Source organism: Cyprinodon tularosa, unplaced genomic scaffold (assembly GCF_016077235.1).
Source record: "Cyprinodon tularosa strain WSP-4 unplaced genomic scaffold, ASM1607723v1 ctg280, whole genome shotgun sequence".
Lineage (NCBI taxonomy): Eukaryota > Metazoa > Chordata > Actinopteri > Cyprinodontiformes > Cyprinodontidae > Cyprinodon > Cyprinodon tularosa.
Window position 1 is genome coordinate 827,182 of NW_024038986.1, and position 21,730 is coordinate 848,911.

General features: G+C 39.9%; 2 protein-coding genes across 2 annotated transcripts; one reads left to right on the forward strand and one right to left on the reverse strand.

Moving 5' to 3' along the window:
• The first annotated feature begins 235 nt into the window (after window positions 1-235).
• si:ch211-106h11.3 (CCN family member 1) lies at window positions 236-13,282 on the forward strand. Its single transcript, XM_038290401.1, has 5 exons — window positions 236-446; window positions 2,353-2,566; window positions 5,467-5,907; window positions 6,357-6,535; window positions 11,466-13,282. Exons 1-5 carry the CDS (start codon window positions 396-398, stop codon window positions 11,769-11,771), a joined length of 1,191 nt encoding a protein of 396 aa, XP_038146329.1. The 5' UTR covers window positions 236-395; the 3' UTR covers window positions 11,772-13,282.
• A 1,306-nt stretch (window positions 13,283-14,588) lies between these two features.
• Window positions 14,589-21,730, reverse strand: ddx39ab (DEAD (Asp-Glu-Ala-Asp) box polypeptide 39Ab). Its single transcript, XM_038290425.1, has 10 exons — window positions 21,574-21,730; window positions 20,650-20,877; window positions 18,972-19,099; window positions 18,513-18,789; window positions 18,305-18,423; window positions 17,149-17,280; window positions 15,997-16,106; window positions 15,661-15,805; window positions 15,421-15,568; window positions 14,589-15,205 (listed from the first exon to the last, which is right to left on the reverse strand). The coding sequence occupies exons 2-10, from the start codon at window positions 20,852-20,854 to the stop codon at window positions 15,189-15,191; spliced, it is 1,281 nt and encodes a 426-aa protein (XP_038146353.1). The 5' UTR covers window positions 20,855-20,877; window positions 21,574-21,730; the 3' UTR covers window positions 14,589-15,188.

A 21,730-nucleotide genomic window follows, 5' to 3' on the forward strand; every position in this document is an offset into this window, starting at 1 on the left:
GCCCTAAAGCCCAGCCTGCATTGGAATGTAGTAATTCAGAATTTTTATGAATGACTGCATTCATGGTTGGCCACGCCCATTTAACAGGAACCCCAGCTTTCCGAGCTGAAACCCTTCAAGGCTCCACCTTTTTACCTTTTAAGGACAGGTGATGCGTACTGATTGGACAAAGGGCATAAGGAGGCGCGGCCACCCATCAAAGCACAGGGGTGATATAAAAACAAGGCTCAAACTGTAAACGATCAACATTTACAAGTGATGGAAGACCCCTGAGGATGAATCTGGAATTTGGATATAATCCATGTGGGCAGAAGTTGGATGTGGGATTAAATCTGTGTGATATTAACTGTTTATAAGATCAACTTGTCTCCTATGAGCATCACCTGACTGAGATCATGGGGATACAGTTATTATTTGCCGCTTTGGGAGTGGCAACAGTGGTGGTGGTGAGTACATGCAGCTTTATCTTTATTTCTGCTGCTGTTTTGCTTCATAGAGACTCTAAAGGCAGAGTCTGTCTGCTCTGGCTGAGCTGCTGTCTCCTGTTACCTTCCAGACAGCTCATTATAGTCTGCTTCTTATGTGACAAAAAAAGAAATGAGGATTTTATTAGGTGGTTGTTTTTAAACGTTCTGTTTAAAATAGGTCTTTTCTGCCGGAATGTTAAAAAAAATCTTTTGCAGAAATAGAAATATTGCTCTTTCAATACATTTAGTTTATTAAGCACCATTATCTTTTATAAATCTGCAAAAACATCACAGAAACACCTATACAATTGTGAAATTTTGTATTATTTTAGCTTGTAGGATCTGTCTACTTTTAGCATAAAACAAAAACAATAAAAGTCAGACTCGCACAGCACATGAGTCTCCTTCCCCATGCAAATACATAAGAGTTTGGGGATATTAAAATTAAATTTTTTTGTTTGTTTACTATTGTTTTCTTTCATATTTTATACATTTCAATTATCAAATTATGAAATACCTAATAAAACATTAAAGTATTCATTAGCTTTGGAGTTTGGGAAAATGCTTTATGGATCTGTGCAGGGCCGGCCCAAAATTTCATGGAGCCTTGGGCCCAATATATCCCTCACAGCCCCTTCAGCCTTGTTGATGTGTGTCATGTCATCTGCTTCTGCCAACCTTGTTCCACTTGCACACCATGTGAAAGATTTTCATGGACCCCAGCATTTTGTGAACATGGTGACCGTGCCCTCTGAGTCACATATAAAAAGTGGTGCAAAACACCTCATAAGTAACAAAAAATGGTGAATCAGAACACAAAACGTAAATGCAGCTGATGGGATAATTTCAATTAAGCTCACTAAAATCCTTCACAAAGTGAATTTAATATTATTTGTTTAGAAAAAAAATCCTTTTTTTTTTTTTTTTTACAAAAACTGAAATTTATTCCAGACTATTATTTTAGCCAATATCCATTATGTAAAACTTTAAGAAAGATATGAAAATTTAGTTTACTTGGCTTTTTTCTGACTTATTTGCGTTATTTGCGTTTGTGTTGAATATTTAAATACAATTAGTTTTAATAGAGTCTGAATAAAATTGAAAATAAAATCTTATTTAAAAAAAATCTATTGATATATGGACAAACCAAATGTCTTAGTTGGAATTTTGAGAGCTCTTTGGGGACACCTGTTGGAAGGAGGACCAAGGTATAACTGTTATACCTTGGGTCAACTCTGAGCGAGTGTGAGAGGTTATATTCTTTAATAAGTATTCTATTTACAGGCTGGTTTCCATCCTACTGTGTATCTGTACTAGAGTATACAGTAGTTCCAAGAGAGGTAAAAATAAACTTCAAGTTCATATGAGCTTGTTGCACTGTGCAAATCCTCACCTGCATTAAATGACTGTTCCCTAAGGGAGTTTTAGGTTGTAAACTGTAGGCATTAGGAGGGAAACCCTTTATCTGTTGATCAATGTAAAAGTCTTAACTGTGAGTTAAGAGTGGGAAAGGATCCCACTGGGACTGACAGCGCCCCCCCAAATGGGAGTTGTTTGTGTGGTTTTTCTGCGTGTTTTATTTCTGAGCATAGACACAGATAGGTTTGGAAACAAAAGATGAAGGGTGGAGGAAAGGGGTCGGAGAACATCCCTTTCATCCCCGCAGGCCGGGTGAATGCCAAGCGGAAGGCGACAGAGGGTTACAGATACCCCTGTGGGGCTCACGACAGTGCTGACTATTCAGGCGCTTTTAAAGCCACACACACTCTCAGGAATTTCTGTGATCTCAGTAACACGAGTCAAGCTTTTCTCCTTCCTCCATGCCTAGTGTGGATAGTTATTCTGACACTATGTGTGTAAAATGAAACGTGTCCTCCTCTTGCAGGTGACTGCTGACTGTCCGGTAGTGTGTGAGTGCCCGGCGGTGCCCCCATCCTGCCCCCCTGGCATAAGTTCAGTCCCGGACGGTTGTGGCTGCTGCAAAGTGTGCGCCGCACAGCTGAACCAAGACTGCCACGAGGGACGACCGTGTGACCACCATAAAGGACTAGAGTGCAACTACGGCAATGATGTGGGTCACACCCATGGCATCTGCAGGGGTACGTTGCACCTATAGGCGGCAGGAAGGTGGAAAAATCAGAGCTTTTCGCTCTATAACATAACTAAGGGTTTAGTAAGGCAATATGTAACTTAAGGGAGGAGAGTCTGGCTTTCAAGCCAGGCGGCTGGGGTCCCTCTTTGATAGGGAGTCAAGGTTTGAGGACTGTGCCACGTTTCAAAAAAACAGAGGCCATTCATGAGCTGTGAGTGAAACCCAGCCAACTCTGGGATTTATATAAGTACTTCGGTGTGTACACAAACACTCCTCGTGAAACGGACAAACAGGCACGCACACACTGGTATTTATATGTGTTTGCTGGGGGTTGGGGGGGGGTATTCTATCTGGGGTTTGTACGGGGAGTCCCACAGAGGGGGGTGGGGGTATGTGCCAGGACAAGACATTATAAACGAGCCAAAACAGCATTCTGCTCTAAGAATAGCGCCTGCTTCATGAATCCTCATGTTACGACCACAAAATGAGGAAAAAGTGAAATGTGGTTTCCAGCATTACTTACAAATAAGAATCCAACCAAGGTGGTGTGCCTTCTTATTCAGTTCCCTGTGCTTTTATAACCTTAAGGTACAAATTCAGTACACCCAACTGCCTTCAACACTCACCTAAATATTAGCCTCCACCTTTGGGTAATTTAATCTCTGCCATAATGCAGCAGTTATGTACTTTTCAGAATATTAGAGAAACAAACATCCCCTTGAAGATCAAGGAACACAGCAAACAGGTCATGGAGAAAGTCATGGTTTCTCATTTCAAAGCAGCAAACATATGCGTACGGCCCCAGCAGATTGGAAGATGGATGGGTCACAACTTAAAAGAAAACCACATAGAGGCAGCTAAAGAAACAGCTCTGCACACACACTGCAAAACCTGATCCTAAATTAGTAGAAATACCTTAAAATACGTGTATTTGCCTTTAGTTTGAGCAGGTTGAGATGATATGCCGACTGAATGAGTATTATAGGCCTTAAAATTAGATCATTACATATTATGTGCTTGTAATTAGATAATTGAGTTATTAAAAAGAAAAAATCTAATCAACTTATGTCATTAGAAAAAATCGTTGAATACCTAAAGTTTTGTTGAATAAAATTTGACATAGCCTTCTTTCATTTATTTTGCAGTGTAGCAAGAGCTACAATGCAAATAGTTTTCATGACTTAGAGTTTCTAAGTCAAAAACAAAGAAGCATGTAGCCTTTTATTTCTACTTTACAGTTTATGTGCTGCTCTGCACTGGTCTATCACATAAAATTTTAGTATAATAAATCAAAGCTACCATACTGATAAATAACGCTTCTGCACACATGCATATTTAATAGATTTAATCACATTGGTGTTTTCTATTTTAGTTCCTGCAAAGTACCAAGTTATATGCTAATACACTTGGATTAATACATTCACCTCCAGAACGGAGGTCTCCAACAGGGGGTCCATGACCCCTAGGGGGGCCACATAGGTACTGCATGGGGGGTCACGAAAGTTTTGGTTGATTAGACTTTTTTTTATATTCCTCCCTGCGATTCTTTCCACTAATTGAAATGTCTGTACTAAACAGATAAATGGAGGCAGAAGATGTCTTTCAGTCATTCGCTGAATGTGTGCATTGGAATCAGAAACACTTTAATAACCCCACGGCGAGATTACTTTGTAACATGACTCCATCTGTAATAGAGTGACTATAGGACCAGTTTGATATAACACAATTTCATACAATATATTGGGGTCGTTAAAGACCATTTCTCTTGAAAAAAGGTTTCTGTGCTGAAAACAGTACTTACTCTTTAAGATCAGCGGGGCTATTTTCTCTTAAAACAAAAGTGTCACGCTGTGGTATGATGTAGGAAAGGAAAGAGAGGCAGACAGATATTTCATGCAGGGATAGAAGTTTATTCAAATTAATGTCAAGAAATTGCTGCGACTAAATACTTTCCATGCTTCGGCTCTTTATGTTGCAAAGAATGTACCTTTTTGACATATTGGAAAGTCCAACAAGACGTAACGCTGTAATGCAGGCAGGAGTCTTAATGTTATTTGGTGATGCTAATAGGAAGCTGGCATGGATAGAAAGCATAACAGCCTGTTTGTTAAACCATTTTCTTTATTTCTTTATCCACTGAATGTCTGGTGTCTGATCCGACAAAGCGTCCAGCATGATTCATATGTGTTTTCTCTATTGTCAGAGCTGATCAGCTCCTGCTTTCTACACTTAGGAAATCCCCGTCTGTACTGCTAATTTCCAACGTTGCAGCTTATTCCTGAAGATTCCAAACAGCAAGACTCTGGATTAATGCAATGAAGGCCTAATCCCTTCTGTTCAAGTCTTTACACTCCTAATATGTTTTTAATTTCATGTTGTTATACCAACGAGCATGAATTCTTTAAAAGATCTAGAAACTGGGTGTCTATTAACAACTAGACAGGTCAGACAGCTCTTAAAATTAGCCAATGAAATAATAATAATTAAAAAAAACTTCTGTTTAAGCTCACATGTATTTCACAAATTTAGGCAAAACATAGAGCTTGTTTGATCCATTTAATTAGCAAAAAACACTTTTAGAAATCAAATATGCGTGGACAGATTTTTACATAGTTGTAAAGACAACATTTTTATTCCAACCAATATTTCCTTATACCTTTTATGCTTAATCCCTTTCCAGGTAAGATAGGGATGAATGAGCTTAAATGGGAATGTTTTTTGGGACCGTGAGAGGAAACCAGAGAACCTAGAGGAAATACAAACATGCACAGGTATAACATGCTTCTAAAGGGTCCTAAATATAGGGCAATAAATGTGTGGTTCGCCTAAATTTGAGCATCAGATCTTCTGTCAGTCTTGGAAATTCTTCCGATTCTCAAACTAGAACATCTTCTTGTATCTTTCCAGCAAAGGCAGAGGGCCGCTCCTGCGAATACAACGGACGGATTTATCAAAACGGCGAGAACTTCCGTGCAGGCTGCAAACACCAGTGCACCTGCATTGACGGAGCTGTCGGCTGCATGTCCCTTTGTCCCAGCCACGTGCCTCTAGCTTCTCCCTCCTGTCCTGCCCCAAAGCTGGTGAAGGTGCCAGGCCAGTGCTGCCTCAGCATCGACTGCCATAAGGGAACCACCGTTGTGCCCCCAGCGCATCGGCGACCCAAACCCCCTACCTACCGCCCTTACCCCTTCATTCCCTACCCTGGCTATCAATATGCCAAGCCCTACCAGAAACCTTACCGGAACCTCTACCCTTACAAACCCAAAAAAGAGAAAGGTACCATGGGCAACGAACTGCTGGAGGTGCAGGGCACATGGGACAAACCACGTGGAAATAAAGACCTGACAGGTACGAAATTTCCTCTCCCCGTCACCTGAGAGTGGCGTCTGCTCCCTCTACCCAGTCATGCATCATGTTTATGTTCTAGCCATATTTGCCTCTTGACGCACTACCAGCCTCAATGTGAGCCTTCTCTGCGTCTGTGCTGGTGTGTTAGCGTTTATGTGAGGGCTGTTTTCCACTGGCCCCTTGCACACCAGAGGTGCACTCCCCCTCTCACACAGCACATACCTCTGTCACGCAGCTCTCCCCTCTCTGTAATCACCTTCTGTATGTGTCAGTGCTGCCTGTAGCCTGAATAAGGCCAGTGTGCCTCATAAGCACGTATTTCTGCTTTCCCTCGCCGCTCCTGATTAGAGCTTTTTCCACCACCATCATTTTTGATGATCCTGTGGCTCTTTCTCTGTCAGTACCCATTGTTATGTGCACTCACTTGTCTTTTCTTCCATCTCTTCTAGTCTGGAGCAAGTTGGGAGATCAATGTGTGGTTCAGACAACCTCCTGGTCCCAGTGTTCCCGAACCTGCGGGATGGGTGTTTCCTCTCGTGTTACTAACGACAACGCCCGGTGTAAGCTGGTCAAGGAGACACGGCTGTGTAACATTCGGCCCTGCAGCTCTATGTCTATTCCTGTGAAGGTGAGGAGTGATTTGGAGCCTTCCCTTAAAGGTCTAAGAGCATGCAGTCAAACTTAAGAAATGGTTTCCCTTATGGGGTCACTGGTGCTAGGATTATGCCCACTACCTTAAAAATCGCAATAGTTGAATCACCAACCTTAATATCAAGAGGAAAAACATATTAGCATCTCTTAAGTCCCATTTCCACTACCGTCTGAAAACCAATCCTTGCAGCTCGATTCCTTATGACCGTTTACGCGCCACGCTAGCACAGTTCCTTGCCTCCTAGTGTGGATCTGCGGTACTACTGCTCTCTAGAGAGAAACGAGCAAACCAATATGGCGGCGCCCGTAACAGTCAATGTTTGCGGAGAGTCAGGCAAAGAAGGCAGTCTTTGGTGAATTTACTCGACAGACTCGGCTTTTGGGAAGTGGATACGACAATCAATAGTCTGATCAGGGTTTACAGACACTGAAAACAATGACAGGAGTTTAAATTGATCAAAGTCAGCGGCGGTTCTAGACCAAATGCATCAGGGGACACAGAAAAGCATGGAATAAAAAAACAGGGTAAGGGATATATATATATATATATATATATATATATATATATATATATATATATATATATATATATATATATATATATATATATATATATATATATATATATATATATATATATATATATATATATATATATATATATTAAGATAGATGCATGAATTGAAATTTCTATTCAATTAGCTTCAATTAAAATTCCGTCTTATTAGGTCAATATACATTCATAATTTAGGTATTTTACATATTTTTGACTTAGTTTAAGTTAAAATTACATTTTTTAAATAAAATTTGAATTAGAACTTAAGAAAAAAATAAATAAAAATAAATTCAGTATTTTTTTATTTGTTTTGAAAAAACATTTAGCAGAAAACTGGGATCCTATCTCAATACCACTGAAGCTATCACCTATTTGATTTTAAACAATTAATAAAACAGAATTTGTAGATCCAAAAGGACCTGTCAGTAACCATGTCTGTTCCAGTGCATATCATCATTAGAATTTCTTTTAGTATTATGCCTTCAGTACAGGGGCCCGAACAGGGGCCAGGACATGATCTACAGGGCCGCTGTCGCTGTCTGCTCATGTGCTCTTTATCTGAGAACTGAGCCAGAACTGAACCGCGCCGAGCCCTACTGATAAACTAGTACCATCTTAGTGCTGTTCGGTTGTGTCTGACTCGGTCCGGTTCAGTTGTGCGTCTCATTTACACGCAACAGTTATCTCGGTTAGCGTGCTCGGACCGATCTATGCACGGTTTCCAAAAAAAGGTAGTGTAAATGGGGCTTATGTCTAGGTTCTCCCTTGATTTTCAGCTCGGGTGTATAAATATATGCATCTATTTGTTAGCAAAGGCTGTGGGAAAGTATAGTTTGTCTTTATTTTTAAAATATGGATGTTTTGCTTGTTAATTTTCCTGTTGGAACAGTGTAGATTGACCCAGAGGTGCTGGCGCCTATCCACTTTCTGCCACCCCTCAGTGTACATTGGTTATTACCTGGCCACCCTTATAGAAATGTTCTGGCTACGTCTCTGCCAGTCATCTCACTGGATTTTAGTGTCTAAATAAAAATCAGACAAACTGGTTTTGATCAGGTGTAGACTTGAGAAGGTCTCGGTCCGAAGACAGGTGCACAATTACGGCTTATTTTAACGTTGGGAAATCTCTGTACCTTTGAAACTAATACAATCCAACAGTTGCCCTCGTAACTCTGACCACGCAGTTTGCCCACTTTGTGTCTCTCCTGGGATTTGTACACAGCACTATTCCAACCATTCTGTCTGCAGCAATGAGCCACTTCTCAGCCTGATGGGGTTTCTGAGCACCTGTTCTTACCTAGCTCTCCATTCCTGGTGGAACTGCCGTGGGAGTTAATGTGTTCCAGTGTCTGCACCCAACCACTGTCGGCATGCTAATCTCTCTTGGCAGTCATCCGATGTTCTGACCTTGATTTTATTTTTTGTTCATCTCTGCAGTCAACTGCCTTAACCTTGTTTTCATGTCTGCAGTGATGACTGAAAGGAATGTGAGGGTATGACGGCTATATCTAGTCTTTTTTGGTGTTAAGCCAATGCTAACACAAAAAAACAGATTTCTTTGCAAGGGTACCTAAGATCACCCAATCTGTCAAGTATATGGTATTTTTTTCACAAGCTTTAATAAAAAAAAATGGCATTGGTTCTGTTGAAGGTGCAGTGTCCTGGTGATCAGGAGGTTACAGACATTTTAGTCACTTCATCCCAAATTGTCTACTGATCTGAGCAGCATGGGTGCAGTTAGCTAAATTACTTTTAGCATAAAAGAGTCTTGAATGCTTGGAATAAAAAGTCTAGTGCTACTCGAGTTCAGGCTGTAGATCAGGGGTAACCAATTAAAAATCAGCAGAGTCTGAATAAAGAAAATCATCAACCAGCAAAGGTCCGGAGACATTTTTTAATCATAATCTGTTCCCTATAAACAGCATTTAACACTGAAATAAAAGGCAGGTATTTTGTATGTTATACATTGAATTTTTGAGTAAAAAAACATATATATATATATATATAAAAATCCATTTAAAAAATTGTTTTAAGCAGAGAACAACAACAATCGTTCAGTTTGGTATATACTGGTGAACTGACCTTATTTGACCGTTTATTTTTTTTTATTAGAGCAGTGGGCTTTATGCTGCCCTGCAAGGCTTTAAACCTGGGTTTGAATGGAGACAAAGCCATTCTCAAGCACATATCAAGGAGTCTTTTTTTGAGCCTGGATCCATATTTATTTTTGATTATGTTCATGGTGGAGAATCAGGTTGAGCCAAACAAACTCAGAATGTTCAGGGTCATCTTTGAGCACGCCATTTCACTTTTCTTTCACCAGTTCACCACAGTTCTTCCAGCAGTCCACACTTTCTCTGCTCTCTTTTTCTCATCATCTTCTCCTTCTTTCTCATCGCCCAGCTTGCCAAAGGTTTGCCTGCTGTGTCTAAAAGTGGCAGCAGCAGCAACCCAGACTGACAGCAGCTCATTGGCTAATTTGTACCATGTGCAGCCTTGTGTCGGACACTTAGGAGGGCTTTACCGTATTAACAGGAGAAGCGGCGCATGTGAAGTTAGACATTGCCGTTGGACAACATGCGTTTTTTATTTATAAATGTTTTAGGTCAGGTTGGGACTGGACTGTCCATCAGGGAGGTCCAGATCCGGTCCGCTAATTCGTGACCTCTGGTATATGCTATACATTTTGCTCTTTCATCAAAGGTACGGGGACGATCATTTATTTCCGGGTGGATCATCTAAATAAGAGGTCCTCCTAACTGTCAATCATTCTGGTGAAATGTTTTCGTAAGGCTGTCCTACGTGCTTGTCCTGTTAGCTATCTTTTTCTCCGCATGTGCACTTTTAGGCGTATATCCTTAGTGAGCTACGGTTGCAGACAGTCATTGAAGCACACCTTTCTCACCGCTGTTCTTTGAAAGTGGCCGAGGGTCGTAGGAGAAGTGGATGAGCAGAAAAGAAAGGTCTCAGAAGAGGCAGATATATCCCAGAATACTTTGCGCGGGGAGCTCTCCTCGCAAAGCACTATGGGATTTGCTGTCACAGCGACCAACTGTTGCAATAGGCTGTCGCTACCCGACAGCGGTGACTAATAACAAAGATGGAGCAGGCAACTTGCGGTGGAGGAGGAGTTATGTGACCAGCGGCCCAAAAAGCAGTCTGAACGAGTTTGCTATAAAGTCCACTATACAGTCTACTGTATGTGGACACAGTCAGCCTGTATGAGCTATGAGAACAGCACATTTTAAACAGGACATGCACAAGGAGAAATGAGCTTGTGCATTCTCTTGCACTCACATCTTTTAAAAAATAAAAACAACTCCACAATACCTTAAAGGTCATTGCTAAATGACTCTGAGTATAATTTACATTTTGTCAAGTGCTGCACTGATGCTAACAGTTCCTTGATGCTAGTGTTTTAATTAGTGTTGCATCGATGTCATTTTTTGGCCCCGATCTTTGCAGTATTGGCCGATACCGATACCATCTGTTTGAAATTGATGTGTGTGTATATGAAGAACTGCATACTACTTGGATGTAAAATAATTGCCATCATGGCTTTGTCAAGCTGCTGCATACCTCTGTGAAGCAGGAAAAGACTAATACAAAGTGAATCCAGTTTTTATTGCCCACCTGGAATGGGTGACAATAGTTGAATAAACTTTTGGCTCTCAAAATGGTATCGGTGCGCTATTTGTTGGTACTGGCCGATGCCTATACCACGATTTTAGTGCTGGATCGGGCATCCTCATTTCCTCCTAAATTTTCAAGTTATGATACATGTTTACATTATTTATTGGCTGCATCTAAAAATATCAAAGTTTTTTTAAATTTAAACATAGATATGAAACGATACAATATAACCAGCAATAACCAGTGATCTCATTGTACTTGGTCATCAAATCAATTCAGTTTAGTCTGTAAAATAATGTCCAGCAGGTGTCAGTATTCTGCGAGACAGTATCAATACAGTTTTGCAGTGTGTTGAAACGCTTCAATGATAACTAATGATGCCTCATTAATTTTCATTATTCTACCTCATTTTTAATTAATCACTACTGTTACCGACTGTGCAGAGATGCTAACAGTTAGTTGAGGCCAGTGTTGCAATTAGCTGCGTTTAATTACTAGTATTCTTGTCTATTTCCAGTCATCTTTTTTTTCTCTCACTAGACACAAAATATTACATATTTGACTTTATTAGCACTGGTACAGACAAAAATATCTGTTTTTCATTATATTTCATGGCATTATGCTTATAATGAACCTCAAATATTCATGGCTGGAGAAACATAATTTTGTAAATTTGTTTGCCTTGTGAGTCTTTTAATTTTGTCGTCTTTATCAACAGAGAGGAAGGAAGTGCTCTCGTACACACAAGGCCCCGGAGCCCCATCGTTTGTCCTACGCCGGCTGCAGAAGCACTCGCCTTTACAGGCCCAACTACTGCGGGGTGTGCAGAGACGGCCGTTGCTGCTCCCCTCGTCGCACGCGTACCGCCAACGTGACCTTTGCCTGCCCTGACGGGGACCTGTTCAGTAGATCCGTGATGTTCATCCAGTCCTGCAAATGCAGCGATGAGTGCAACCATCTGAACGAAGCTGTGATGCCCCCACAACTGTGGCTCTTTGGAGACGTTCACAAATTCAAGGACTAGTTGTGTTACCCTCGCCCTGCCTGCATTCCTCTTTAAAAGCATAAATTGCCACCCATTAGTGATACTTTTTATAGAGCAGCTGTTCCTAGTATAGCTATGAGTAGACGTCAGCAGTGTTCTCATATCGGGAAATCTTTCTGAGAAGGATTTTCTACCATGCTCCAAATGTTCCCTGAACTGTGCCACATGAGCCAAGGAAAAAGGAGCAAGACCGGAGACAAACTCTTGAGGATGACCATTTCTTGCATTATGCTAATCTTATTCTCTTGCAGCGGATTAGACGTAATGAGCTGGTAGAAAGACATTTTATATTTAAAATGAAACATAAGTTAATGTAAGGACTTAAGTAGAGAATTTGAAAAGACTTCAATGGCGATTGCAAGAGGTTGCGTCTTATATTTATTCCTTGATATTTATTCTACAGACAGACATGTTGACACAATGGCAAGCCACTGGGATAAGAGATTTTTTCTTGGAACCTCAACAAACGGCTGTCAGTCACAAGCTGGAGAGGGAGATCGGTCCAGGACAGCGTCAAAGAATGCAGGTGAAGAAGTGCGAAAAACAGACAGTTAAACCCGATGCGTTTAGGGTTTGTAAACAGGAGGAAATATGTCAAAGGTTGTTTATACAGCTGGACCCGTCTCCTGCCTCGCCTTCACAAGAAACTGAGACATTTAGCGAGAACCAGAAGAACAAGCCTGGGATTCTGGCGTCGAGCAGTCGACCACCAAATTCTGTGCAAATTACAATCTCCGAGGAGAAAATCAGCTCCTCTCTGGTTTTGCTATAAAAATAAAAATCTGAAAGCTGCGTGTGTGACGAGGTAAACATACAATTTGTGACTTGCGGGTCGACCGCACTACTGCCTAATATGGCCTGTAATTGAGCGGCACTCTATGTCACAAACAAAAAAAGAACTTGTGTCTTTTCCTGTTAAAAAGGTGTCTGTTTCTGAACATTGCTGACTCAACTGTTGAGTCAGAAATAAACTTTCCAATGGGGGCTACACCTTGGAACCTCTTTTAGAGACTGATTCTAGATAGGGGCTGTATAGTCTTTGATTTCTGTAGTGTAGAACTGGAAAACAAAAGCATCCTCTTAAACTCGTTTTGGATTAGTTTGTGCACCTTATGTCAACTTTTATTCAATATCTCTGTCAATGAACGCTAGAAAGACATGTCCAAGTTTTTCTGTTGCAACACTACAGATGTCGTCTTATATCCTCTATTTGCTCGTGTAGATACTGTGGTTTTGTCTTGTTTTCGGGGACGCAGTGGAGCTGCTGTGTCCAGATGAATTTGTAACGTTGTAGATCTGCTGTATGTGGGCCCCTCATCCTGTTCAGTCGCTTCGTGTGCAGTTTGAAATTAATGAGAATAATGCACCAGTTTGGAGGATATGAGAATTTTTTATCTCATGGAAGGACAGTTTCCCTTTTGGTTGTAAAGTAATAACTTTTTTTATTTTATTTTTTTGAATAAATAAAGTTTTACCCTTATTGTGTCAAAGCTTCAAATATATGTGTAGTTAGCTAATAAAGGGTTCAACTGTCAACTTCTGGATGTAAAATGCTAGCTGTGTTGAATATCTATAGTTTTATTATTTTTTGGACATTACACTCAGGCTTTATTACAAAATATACATATTACAAATATAATTGAAAACTGCATTAGATGTTAATAAAATAATGTTTTAGTCAGAAATGTCATGATGGTAAAAGGTATTTTCAGGTGGTCAGCAGGGATCTTCTGCATTACTTATTTTCTATCTAAAGAAATACTACAGGGTTGATATTTTGGGGAGTTTTCAGGCCAATCAAGCATACAAACATCAGTCCATGGAGCAGCTTTGATAACTTTGGCAGGTACCAAGTCCTTCTGGAGAATGAAGTCAGCACCTACACATAGTGTGTCAGCACAGAGTGCTCCAAAAAGTCTTTAATTGGCTTTGCCAACATTTGGACTTTAGGAAATGTGGACAAAAAGCAGACGGAAGGAACTACAAATCACTTGGGATTATGTGCTGCAGCTCTGAATTTTGCTTGAAACTTTTTTACTAAATATTTTTTGCACATTGAAATTTGTGAAAACAAGGCAACCCAGAAAGGAAACTTAACTCAGAAGAAAAGCTACTCTCAAAGCTACATCTAAAAAAAAGCTTGAAAAATGTCTATTGAATTCAGAAAATAACTTCTGCATCTAAAATTTCTGATAATTTGTACCATTAGTTGTGCTTCCAGAATTATTGTTTTAAATGATAGCTAAACCATGTTTTATTACATATCCTTGTATCTTGTTAGTATGAGCACTGATACATTTGCTTTTGCAAAAAAAAAAAAAAAGTTGAAAATATCAGAAAGTGCTTTCATACCACCATAATACACATCACCATTGTGGTGCTAGCTAGCATGTGTTTCTTATGGATAGCCAGTTATAACATTACCAATCCTAACAGAGCTGCACATCCCATACTTGTTGCTCTGCACTGCTGATCAGCTGTCTGAAAGGAAGCGTTTTTAATCAAACTAAAACAGCTTGACCTATATTTGAAAAAAAAAGGTGTTTTTTTTTTCTTAAGTGCAGGATTTGGTAGAGCCAAAGTAATTACCTACTTAGCATTAGCATACTATAATTTAGAACAACAAATGGGTATAAAATGCAAATATACCGTATGCTTTTTGTGCATCTATATATATATATTCAGCAGAAATCTTACATTGTTATAAATATTTAAAAAAAGTTTTAAATCTATAATGAAAAGTTTGGTGCTAGCATTGTTTATAGGTGAATTAAAATTAGTCACTGCGGTCATATCTCATTTGTTTGGTTCCGGTTTATTTTCAGTTTTACACACCAAAACATACATAGTGAGAATCAATTTTTTTGGTACAGTGCCTCAATAGGATACTCTGCTCAAAAGGGGCCATTTCTTCACTAGGACTCAACTTGTTGACTTAATTTATCGAAGGCATTCCATTAGAAACTCAGAACAACAGCTGCCGTGTGAGTCAGTCTGTTTACTCAAATCTTAAGACCAACAGATTACTTTAAACTTTAGAGAAAAATATAAAACCCTACAATACAACTCTAACTAGGGGTAAAGAAAACAAAACGGCTCCAAGTGATTCCTCCAGTCTATTAACGTTTATCTCCACACTCAAAACAACCCAGAGACAGTTTCATGAGACAAGGATAAAAATGGCATTTTATAAAAAAAATTTTAATCAGGAAAAACAAAAACCAAACCATAAAAGACAAATTAAAATCACAACCCCGCCCCTTCCCGATGAATGACGACAAAAAAAAAAAAAGAGCGAACAAACGTGCAGAGCTTCCAAATCAGTGAAGTACAGCTACTTCAAAATAAAAGACTGGATCCAGGAGGAGGAGGAGACTTCGCTTAGGGCCGAGGAACTCATCTGGACTGTTCAACTAGAAGAGAGAAAAAGGGAACACAGTCAGCAGAGAGTAACTGAACAACAGCTGAGGTCTAAAGTGAGATTTAACAGGAGATCCAGTTACACGACCCCTCGGACTGTTCCCGTAATTATTATCCAAATGGAGACCCTTTTAACGCTCTCACATTGGCTACTTTAAACAACTTAAATCTGTGTTTGGCAGGTATTCGTCATGTAAGAACAACTTACTGTAAGACGAGATGTCGATCTCATCCGGCAGCTCAGCCACGTTGACCTCAAAGCGGTCCTGCACGTCGTTCAGGGTCTTGGCGTCGGTCTCGTCAGACACAAAGGTGATCGCCAGGCCTTTGGTTCCGAACCGACCAGCACGGGCAACCTAAACAGTTCAACACGTTAAAAACATTAACAGAAGCTAAAAATAAAACAAAAAAAAAACATCCTGAAATATTCAAGACAAAGATTACTCACCCTGTGCAAATAGGTGTCAGAATCTTCCGGCATGTCATAGTTGAACACGATGTTGACTCTCTCGATATCCATCCCTCTGCCAAAGAGGTTGGTCGCCACCAAGATCCGCCTCTGGAAGTCCTTGAACTGCTGGTAGCGTGAGAGCCTGTGAAGACGGTCAATAAAGAGCACAGATCAACGCGGCTGCTAAAAGGAGCGCTGGCGCCATCCTGCTCTGAAGGCAACAACGTGTCGCGGTAGATTTAGGAGCATAAACGCTCTCAGCAAGCCGCGATTCACAGAGCATGTGTTTATTAGAGCGCTGCAGTGGAATGATGAGCTTCATGATGGTCTCACCTTTCCTCCTGAACCATTCCTCTGTGGATGGCGATGGCCGGGAAATTCTGCTCCACCAGAAGCTGAGACAGAGCGATGCATCGCTGCACAGACTTGACGAAGATCACCACCTAGAGGCAGAGCACAGGAACTTACAGACAAGCCACCAGCTTACATACAGTTAAACATAAGCCATCCATTTTGATCAAAGCTTAAACATTTTAGAATATTAAAACAGATCCAAATGGAAAATTAAATTATCGGGCCTATTCTTTGAGTACATTATTAGTTCTTTTCAGAAGGCTGCATTGCATTGCTGTCGAGTAATGACGTCTAAGGCTGGCCTGATTCAGAAGAGCAGCATGGAGCTCCTTCAGACATCTGTAGACACAATGCAAGGAGGAGGAAAAGGAGCTCGAATCTGCCTGATTCAGAGACAGGATATCTAAATTTAACTGGTCAGTAGATGGAAGCATGACCTCCACTAAAACGTGCTGCTGGCTGTGTTGATTCTTTAGGAAACGGAGTCGACAAGAACCAGCAGATAAAATAGATCCAAAGATCAAACTCTGAAATCTTCACACTGCATTTCAATCAACGAGGAGTTTGTTTAACTGCTCCGTCCCTCATCTCTGGATTCCCGATTTCTAAATAAAAGGCAGAATTTAATTTTATATGTCATCCTTCTTCAAGTTAGAGACTTATGGTATTAAATTCTGTTCACAAGTGACCAAGTAACACAAGGAAAGCAACATCTGGAGGTTAAATGAAGGATCCACCAGAGTTTTTCTTAATAAGCTTTTCAAAGCTGCAGTTGTCAATCCTGAACATTTTCCTAACTTCTATAACTTCTAAGGAACATTCTGGGGACTAACCAGCTTATTCAGCAATGATCTTAGTGGTGCCCAGTTAATTATAAGTCCCTCTATCAGCTTCCAAATTTAAACCTTTGCACTATTCCATTTTGTTAAGTTACATCTTTGAATTTCATTAACTGCAAGTCAAACATCAAAGTAAAATAAAATCACACCATGTGTAATGAATACAACTTAAAATAAATTACCAAAACATTATTTTTCTTAATGTGATTATTTTTATATCTGTACCCATATTTGTTTTAGCATTAAACACCAGGAAAAGAAACATCCAGGAGTGTTTGGTTGGTAGATTTACCTGATTAAACTCCAGGACATCAAGAAGGTCGAAGAGCTTGCGGTTTTTCTCGCTGTCCTTCAGCTTGCAGTAGTACTGCTGCAGGCCATGGAGTGTGAGTTTGGTTTCATCGTCAACAAACACCTCCATCGGCTGCAAGGAAAACACAAAACTTTAATACATTAATGTATTTGGGATGTTATTTGTCAGACAGAGTACAGGCAGCGCAAGACTGCTTGGATGCCCCTCTATAAACTGAACTTTTCAGGTAAAATGGTCCAATAAGATGGAGAGCATTAGTAAATATTAAATCCCAAAACTTGCTATTTGTCAAACAGATTTAGCTCTTTTTTTAAGCATTCTGTTAAACCAGCAACATCTTTTATCCTTTTCATTCTGGTTTCCTTTAGTATTACCATGTATGCAGCTCTAGCTTTCTACAGTCAAACGTTAAAAAAACAAAAAATAATAATAATTTTCCCTTGTTAGAGCTCGCCGTCAGTTAGACCTGCTGTTAGGTTTAGTTTTCTACCATTTTATGCTTTACTGAATTAGCCAATTGAATTAGCTGGCACCATCAGTCTGCTATTCTGGTTTATAACTGCAATGTCTATTGAAATAGAAATGGTCATATAATACCTCTAACTTGGTCACTGCATTGCAATGTTTATTTGTGCTTCTTTGTGCTGGTAACCAAACCCAATATGATGTCACTGACTGTTTCTGAATGCTTGAATGATTGTTGACTTTATTATGTTATACGGCATTCTGGGAGATGCAGGCAGAGGAAAGGCTTTAGTCAACCTCACAGCCAAGCTGAGCAAAGGTGGTCGTGAGGCCGATCATGTTTACATGATACATTCTGAGTCCAATTACTTATGTCCATATAAACAACAGAATCAGATTTGTTTTTTCTACTTTCATTTGAACTAGATGGTTTAATTTAGTGAAACTAAACACAGTTGATTATATTAGATCAGTTAAAATCTGAATCTTTATAAGAACTCCTGGATCCAGAGTCTAAATAAAACCCTGATAGGGCAGGTTTCTGGATATTTTTTGTGTGAAACTCAGCCAAAATTATAGAATGCCAAATGGTTTGAACAATTCTGCTGTGAACTATTACACCCAATTTATTAAAGAGATCAGAAAAAAAAAAAAATGAGTTTTTACTTACATCCTGCATGAATTTGCGGCAGACCGGTCGGATCTCCTTACTCAAGGTTGCGCTGAACATCATGACCTGCTTCTCGTGGGGCGTGATCCTGAAGATGTCCTGCACGTCACGCCTCATGTCTGCGGACATAAAAAAAAAATCATGTAGTCAAACATTAAACACGCACAAACTCCACATCAGTTCTCTGGGCTCTAAAGTCTTGGCTTACCCAGCTGGTCCAACATCTTGTCGCACTCATCCAGGACGAAATGTTTAACATTTTTCAGACTTAGGGTCTTGTTGCGGATGAGAGCGAGGATGCGACCGGGCGTTCCCACGACGATGTGAGGGCAGTTCTTCTTTAGGGTTTCCTCGTCCTTCTTGATGGGCATGCCTCCAAAGAACACGGCACACTTCACAGTGGGCATGTACTTGGAGAAACGCTCGTACTCTTTGCTGATCTGGAAGGCCAGCTCTCTTATGTGGCACATGACTAATACAGATACCTGGGGATAGATTGGGGAAAAAAAAGAAAAAAGACAAAGGTCAAAAACAAGATGCAATCAAAATGCCTCCCCAAAGGGAAAAAGAAAACTTAAGTGGCACAGAAGCCACCTAAGCTGCTTTAAATCGAGCATAAAACAATCATTTAATTCCAGTTCTGGTCAGCTACAACATATACACCCACCTGCCCATCAACAGGTTCAATCTGCTGCAGCGTGGCCAAGACAAACACAGCCGTCTTGCCCATACCAGACTTAGCTTGGCACAGGATGTCCATGCCGAGGATGGCCTGCGGGATGCATTCATGCTGGACTGAAAGCAGAAAGATCAAAAATAATTAACCAGAAACCCCAAAAGCCTATAATAAAAAATAAAAAAAAGACACTAAATAGTTAAAAAGACTGAAGAAAATGTTTGTATCTCCTGAAGAATTACCACTACTAATCATTTGAAAATTTTATATTTATCTCAGGTGTGACAAACAAGCTTGGCGAGAATCACCGCTCCTATGAAATGCGAGGGTGTGTAATTTTAAATATGCTGTAGAGCTCTGCGACATGAGTCACAGCCATTAGATGGCCATCCTTTACCGACTGAAGCAGAGCTAAACAGGCCATCTGTGAACCCTTTCCAATAAACACTGTGGGTGACCCACTGGGTTTGTTAGCAACATGATCTTCCATTACATCCATTTCAATCTTTATGTACGGCTAATTAGACATGACAAAAGTCTAAACAAGTGAAAGCCCATTCATCAGTCCACCTGCCTTGTTTCTGGAAAATAATCATTAGGCCACAAGAGCCTGTTGAAAGTGTTTGCAGGGGGATTGTAGTTCTTTTTGTCTCACTTGTTTTCCCTACTAGTTTTGAAACTGTATATTATTCGCCATCAAGGACACAGCAAGATTAATTTCTCTTCTTATCACAAACTACCCCATAGTCTTCTAACTCAAGGTCAGCACTTTTTAATGCTTCCCTCCCATGTACGTTTGTTGTGTTGTATCTCTTGAATGGTTCGTTCTGGAACAAACTCTGATTAGCTTATTCTGATTCTTCTTAATCGACCAGGGAATAAGTCACCAAGTTCTTATCAAATACAGCATCACACATGGGTTAAAAGTAGAATTGATATGAATATGAACGCTTAGAAAACAGCAGAATTACGTTTCTGGCACCATATTGTCAGTCTATTGCAGGGTTTTAATGCTTTTTAATGATCTTAGAAATAATTTTAATGCCATCAGCAAATTCCCAGAACACTCTCTGAAATATATAACCATGTCCCGAATTCCCTTTTCCAGTCACTTTTGTTGAAATGTGCCATTTCCCATTATCTAGCCTTTTCTCTGCCTCCAGCCTCTTTTCCGAACATACCGGAAGCAGTTCCACGCAAACATATTGCGATATAACATATCTAACAAAATTGTTTTTAGAAACCTTTTTTTAAACTGTAACATTTTAGATGCCACAAGAATCACATTTCATGAATTTTAAGGCAAATTAATGCCTTAATTTAAAACATGTTTTTATTACTTATGACATGCGGAAAGCCTTTATTGAGCACCTACTGTATACTCCTGACTGCCGTAAAGACGCTATTCAACCAGACACCAACACCTAGACTTACTTAGACAGACGTGGTCGTTTTGTATACACAGATTGTACATAGAAACTAATTTCAGGTAGTACCTCATGAGGAGATTAATACAGTGGAGATGTGTGTGTGTATATATATATATATATATATATACTATAGTATTTATCAAGTAATTGTGTGAACATTTTCAAGCAGTTTGGAAACTATACCTTTCTCCCCTGATTGTTCATCAATAAACAGATTTCTGTGACTGTATGAGCCTCACCTTCAGATGGATGCTCAAAACCACAGTCTATGATGGCGCGAAGCAGTTCTGGTTTCAGAAGAAAATCCCTGAAGCCGGAGCTGTGGATGGAAACGTAGGATCCCTTCACCTCCTTCTTCCCTGTGGGAGCTGCACTCTCAGGGGCTCCTTGTGGCTCCTCATCCTCTTCATAATCGAGCAGCTCATTTTCGTCATTCTCAGCCATTATAGATGTGTTTACGAGTTTCTCTATAAAAAAAAGGAAATAAATGTATTAGTGATAGAAAGTTTAACAGCTTTATATGAAATATATAAATGTTATGATCCAATCAAGGTCTATATTCCCCAGTGATTAAGGAGAAACAAACTATACAGTTTTTTTGTTGTACTGTCTAAGATACACTGATAAAAACACACTGGATCAAACTCACCAGCCATATGATATTTAACTAACAGCATGTAGACAAAAAAGGCACAAAAAGCCTACTTCAGACTGTATCAGCACATAAACAGATAGACAAAATAGGTCATGCAGAGCGTCGATTTGGTAAAACCTGCTAGCTTAGGAGAGCTAACCGCTACTGAAAGCCCATTGTGTTGCATAAGCGCTACAAACGTTTAGTTTCTTACCTTTTAGATAAAACTTCGTCTCACTATTAACTGATAACTAAAAAAATAATCAAATTATCCAAATCTAACAGTAAGCACGTACTAGATTAGCAAATAAAGCAACATAAATGACAAAATACCAGGGAAGCTACGCTAAGACGCTAAGCTACAACTATCTAGCTTCAACGTCCGGGTTACGGCAACAACAGTTTCGAATTAAACACGGGCTGCTTTCTGTCGAAATATAAACAAATACTTAAAACTAAACTTTGAAATTAAACTACCACATTTAACAAAACAAAATGTAACATTTTTTGCTCAAAATGAAGCTCGTACCTGCACGACGTTAGCTCTCAAACTGCCGGATCCAAACCGCATGGAGAGGCCTCGCTCGGTTTATACAGGGAACCGGAAGTTCCGCCTACAGTGATGAAAAGCTTAATACCATTGGTTGGTTTATCTAAATGCGAGCAGTGATTGGAGGAAAGGTGCC

Bases quoted from the DNA above. Each gene is read 5' to 3' on its own strand.
- si:ch211-106h11.3 (XM_038290401.1), top strand. From the start codon at position 396: ATGGGGATACAGTTATTATTTGCCGCTTTGGGAGTGGCAACAGTGGTG. The intron at 2,567-5,466 runs GTACGTTGCACC...GTATCTTTCCAG, and splicing joins CACCCATGGCATCTGCAGGG to CAAAGGCAGAGGGCCGCTCC. The intron at 6,536-11,465 runs GTGAGGAGTGAT...CTTTATCAACAG, and splicing joins CTATGTCTATTCCTGTGAAG to AGAGGAAGGAAGTGCTCTCG.
- ddx39ab (XM_038290425.1), bottom strand. From the start codon at position 20,854: ATGGCTGAGAATGACGAAAATGAGCTGCTCGATTATGAAGAGGATGAG. The intron at 19,100-20,649 runs GTGAGGCTCATA...TTCTGCTTTCAG, and splicing joins TTTTGAGCATCCATCTGAAG to TCCAGCATGAATGCATCCCG. The intron at 15,569-15,660 runs GTGAGTAATCTT...TGAACTGTTTAG, and splicing joins CTGACACCTATTTGCACAGG to GTTGCCCGTGCTGGTCGGTT.